The sequence below is a fragment of the Triticum dicoccoides genome, chromosome 2A (assembly GCF_002162155.2).
Source record: "Triticum dicoccoides isolate Atlit2015 ecotype Zavitan chromosome 2A, WEW_v2.0, whole genome shotgun sequence".
In the NCBI taxonomy this organism is placed as follows: Eukaryota; Viridiplantae; Streptophyta; class Magnoliopsida; order Poales; family Poaceae; genus Triticum; species Triticum dicoccoides.
In genome coordinates, this window is record NC_041382.1 from 717,682,416 (window position 1) to 717,687,545 (window position 5,130).

The 5,130-nt window shown below is 51.9% G+C and overlaps 1 protein-coding gene across 1 annotated transcript; it reads right to left on the minus strand.

Moving 5' to 3' along the window:
* Window positions 1-2,255: 2,255 nt before the first annotated feature.
* On the minus strand, window positions 2,256-4,559 carry LOC119352039. The gene is made up of 6 exons (XM_037618786.1): window positions 4,342-4,559; window positions 3,516-4,296; window positions 3,282-3,405; window positions 2,951-3,135; window positions 2,679-2,857; window positions 2,256-2,590 (listed from the first exon to the last, which is right to left on the minus strand). The coding sequence occupies exons 1-6, from the start codon at window positions 4,492-4,494 to the stop codon at window positions 2,354-2,356; spliced, it is 1,659 nt and encodes a 552-aa protein (XP_037474683.1). The 5' UTR covers window positions 4,495-4,559; the 3' UTR covers window positions 2,256-2,353.
* Between the last annotated feature and the right edge of the window lie 571 nt (window positions 4,560-5,130).

Below are 5,130 nucleotides of genomic sequence, written 5' to 3' on the forward strand. Positions count from 1 at the left end.
TTTCCTTTCAGAAAGAAGATAAGAACAAGAGGCTCACCACGGTGGTGCCGGCAATGAGCTCCAAGCGGGTGATCGACATCGGTGAAGACGGGGACGGGGCGTGACGGACCACTAAATCTAGACAAATATTGAGGAAAATGGAGCTTGGAGGTCGAGCTTGGAGTGGAGAAAGCTTAAATAGTGTGGCTCGGGCATTCTATCGAACACCTTGTGTGCATAGGAGGTGAGCTAGAGCACCACCAAGCCCTCTCCCCCTCGGCCAGAAAAAAACAGAGCAGTGTGCTCTGCTCTTACGCGAGGGGGTATATATAGGCACCTCATTGGTCCCGGTTGGTGGCATGAACCGGGACTAAAGGGGAGCCTTTGGTCCCGGTTCAAGCCACCAACCGGGACCAATGGTGGTGGGCCAGGAGCGAGGCCCATTGGTTCCGGTTCGTCCCACCAACCGGGACCAAAAGGTCCAGATGAACCGGGATCAATGGCCCACGTGGCCCGGCCGGCCCCCTGGGCTTACGAACCGGGTCCAATGCCCTCATTGGTCCCGGTTCTGGACTGAACCGGGACTAATGGGCTGACCCGGCCTGGACCAAAGCCCTGTTTTCTACTAGTGTCCAGTTTTTCATCCATCATGAGGCTGACCTTTCTTTCCTTCTCGTACATGCATCAAGGATGTACTAAAAAAATATACACGCATCAAGGATCAAGTCCAACATCGATCCATTGTGAGCATGTTAGAATGTACGTGTCTTACGTCCGCATGCGTGCCGGTTGGTGCACAAATATTCAAATACTGTATATACATGGAGTGTGAATATTTGAAACTTGATTTAAAGATCATGATTTATTATCCCGTTGCAACTCACGAGCTTTTTTGCTAGTATTACCAAAATTTGTGTGTACCCCCAAGAGCTGTTAGTGGTCTCGGTGTTAGAAACATACAAGAAGAAAACTTTTGCCTCGTGTTGCAGTTTTCTTATAAGTTCCTTCATACTACAACCCTACCATATAGAGATTGGATACTACACCACTCTTCCCTACACATTGGGCTAGGCCAGAATAGCTCTTTCCTAGCAAAAACCATCCACAAACACATTCACAGCCCGAGAGAAATCTCCCTATGCTCTGTTGGGAACGGTGAGGCCATTTTCTTCTATCATCACAGATGGCTCAAACCAGAGCTACCTGCAGTAGTATTTCATTCTCTATACTCCCACCATAGTACAACAAATGCATTGGTCACCAATGTACTGCAAGCAAGTGTGGAATTGAGGCTTCGTAATCATCTTGCCAGCCGCCTCTCGTGGTTCGCTAGTTTGAATTCGTTGTTGCGGGTTGTGTCACTTATGGGGGTGTTGAATTCCTTAAAACTACTCAATGGGGAAGTTGTCACAACAAGATGGGCATATGCGACTCTCTCTTCCGACATACCTGACGTGGGGCTGCTTGCAATCTGGGAGTCATGGGTGCCCAACAAACCCAAGGTCTTTGGTTGGATGGTGCACCTTGATCGGTTAAACACTCGGGCAACCTACACCACAAGACTAGTAAACAAGACTAAATTTTCCCATGATGCTTCCACCCCTCTAAAGAACGTCAACACCCGTTCTTTACATGCCCTGTTGCACGGCATGTCTGACAAGTATTAGAATCGTACCAAGGTTGAACCTGACCAACGACATGTGGTCACCAACAACACCTCCCACGCGCCTCTCACAATCAATGTGTTCACCCTACTTACAACCCTCTTGAATATTTGGGCACACAATTAAATGGTGTTCAGTGGGGTAGAATCGACTAACTTTGACACTGTGCTCAATAATTGACGAGCTCATCTCCTTGTCACATAGATTAAGAACCTCTTAGCTCGGCCATCACGTCAGGTTTGCGGCGTGATCATCTCTCCTCTCAAGGCTATGACGATGTATATGGACGTTGCAACACCCCGTTGAAATATATTCAGGTGGGGAGCCTTTTCCCTCTAGTGACCATTTAAAAAAAAACTAATATACGAGTTGAATCGAACATCTTCAACGTCAATGCATAGCCTATATGACAACAGTTCGACTCTACAAGGATACTTCAACTTGTGTGTCAAAGACTACAACCACAACATATGTTTATCATATTGTTAATTAATAAAGCATGTTTATTACATACAAGTAAAAAGTGTTACTACGACTATTACATAAATAAATAGAACACACCGTGAATACACATATGTTTAGTACATAAATATGTTTATCATTACGTCCACAACAACGACATACATGTTCATTACATAAATATAAATAGAACACACCATGAATACATAGAAGTAAAAAGTGTTCCTATGATTATCACATATACTATGATCTTACGACACGGCAGCACCAGCGGCGCCGCTGCCACCGGCCTGATCGTCATTTCCGCGGGGAGGGACGCGGTGGCAGTTCTTGGTTACCCTCTGCATCAGCTCCTTAAGAGTATCGTACAGTTGTCTTTTCTCCATCACAAAGCCATCCACCTCCCTCCTGATCTTGGACAGTTCACTCCCCACACGCTTGGCTGAGTCCTTCTCGAATCTCTTGATCTTATGGTTGAGTTCTCTTAGCTGCACCAAAATCCCAAATGACACATGAAAATGTAGTCCCAAGTGACACATGAAAATGCAGTCCCAAATGACAAATTAACTTAATTACCCTGCTAAATAGAACTTTGCGACTATTACTGTCTGGAGCTCTTTGGTTGCGGACGCTCCTGACCTCGGAGGCCAGCGATCCCAGCTCCCTCACGGCCATGTCCGCGGCGTCGCGAAGGTACCGCCGCGTCTCCTTTTCCTCTTGCTCGGTCGGCGGCGGCGGCGGCCGGGGAGGCGCAGCTGCAGGAAACGTAGAGTAGTGTCACCAACACAATTGTACGTACAAAGATGAATGAAATTACTGAAGATTCACGGAGGTGGTAGAGAATGTACGCCGCCGCGTGCCCCTCTCTGGCGCCCAGGGCGAGCCGGCGTCCCCCGGAGGAGCGCGGATCATGGTAGAGCTGGCGGCGCCGCTGCCGCTGATGACGTCCTCCAGCGGACCGGTTTTGTTCCTCATCTTGAGGATGCAGGACTCGACATACTCAGGCGCCGACTCGGGCGTCAGGTCACGCAGGCTGAATCAAAGAGAAGAAACAGAACGAAAATGTAGTGAAAGTTAGCGGGCAGTAGATATTTAAACATTTCAATACATGGGAATTACTATATGGGACACACGCAACATTATGTATCGCACGCATAAAAAAGTGCTCCAGTCACTTACCACCTGTAAATTCGTTGGGTGCCAGAATTTGGGCCTTGGGTGGCCGTGCCTTTGAGTTCGAGGATAATGTGCGTGTATGTTCCGTCCGTCGCACGGTGCACCGACAAGGTCACCGGGCCTAACGCTGCACAAAAATCACAGGAACAAACTCCTCAGGATGATCATGCATGCATGGCGATCGATTGCATATAGGAGTAGTTTTAAATGGGGTTTCGATGCATGCTAGTTGCTTACCGCTGTGGTTCCTGACCTCTCTGACGACATAGCAGTGTTCGCACGATTCTTGCTCTGGCTGCGCTGGTGCCACCGCCGGAGGCGTCGCCGGCGTCTCTGGGGCCGGGATGCTGGCGGCGCCACTGGGACCCGAATCGTCGCCTGGCTGCGGCGCAGGGGCGAAGAACAGGCCCTCTCCACCTTCCTGTGATGGCTTCGGTATTTGGTCGTTGTGGAGGCCAGACTCCAACACCAGAGGCTCCGGGTGCGGGATGCTGGCGGCGCCACCATGGCCAGGGAGGTGCACTTCTTCGTCTTCCACGTAGAGGTCAGTGAGACCCAAATCGGCCATTATCTGCTGGTATTCGAGTGTGGACATCACCTCCGGCGTCGGCTCGCTTAGGCCTTGCATCTGCTGGTGTTGGATTTGCATCGTGGCCGGCGAGTCGACTAGCATCTGCTGGTGATGGAGTGGCATCGCCGACGACGACTCGCCCATCATGTGCTGGTGCTGGCCAACATGGAGTGGCACCGCTGCCGGCGATTCGCCAGGTTGATGCTGGAGTGGCATCGCCGGCGCTGGTTGAGGGTACCGAGAGTATACCATGGAAGGCGCTTGCTGGGGTTCGAATGCCATCGCCGGCGCCGGTTGAGGGTACTGCAAGCGTACCATGGAAGGCTCCTGTTGATGTCCCATCGGCATCGGCGGCGCCGGTTGAGGCTGCTGCACGTGGACCAGGGGAGGCGCCTGATGGCGATCGAGTTGCATTGCCGACGCCGATGACAAGTGGGCCATCATCCGCTGATCAGAGACGACGTGCTGTGCGTCCGCGGCCGCTATGGCAACCGGATAGGCCGGCTGGGCGCCGTCGTGAGCCGACTGAACCTGTTGCTGCTGCTGGCGCTCAGCGGGCACGGCCATGTCCCCTCGGGCGAAGCGGAGGAGCTCGTCATCGCTGTCGGAGTCGTAGAGGAAGCGCCAGGAGCCCTCGCCTTCCATGGCAACTCGGGTCGCCGGAGTGGTGGAGGAAGACGTGCGTGCGTGCGTGCGTCCGTCGACGGAAGTTGCCGACGGGACGGTAGTGTCGTGGGTAAGTGCAGTGTGCGTCGCAGTGCGCGGAGGAGTGTATATGCGGCGCGAAGGGGCGGCGCGCGGCGGTTCTAGGAATTGGGACGTGACGGTTGGACCGAACGCGGCGGTTCGCGGCCGCACGTACGCCCGCGTTTTGCCCGACGTGCTGGCGGTTGGAAGAGAGGGCGAGAAGACGGCATCTTTTTCCCCAGAGAAACCGCAGTTTTAGAGGCCCGTACGCATGTACAGTTGCAGAGTAGCAGAAGCATGCGCACACGTGGTGATTATGCGGACAATTCCCTTGTTTTATCACCCCAAAAAAAACTCCCTTGTTTTATCTTCGGTTGCATCTATTTCGAAAAAGGGTTTCCCGCTTTATATAAAAAGCAATCATCATCGAACCAACCGATACAAAACACCCAACAGCTCAACAGACCACACATGCACCCAAGACAAGATACAAGAAGACGAAGAAGCTTCACGACCCCCAAAAAAAAACTCCAAGCAAACTAACGGAATGAAGCCGCTTGACGTCTCCGGAGTCCTCCACCGTAAGCGAGTCAC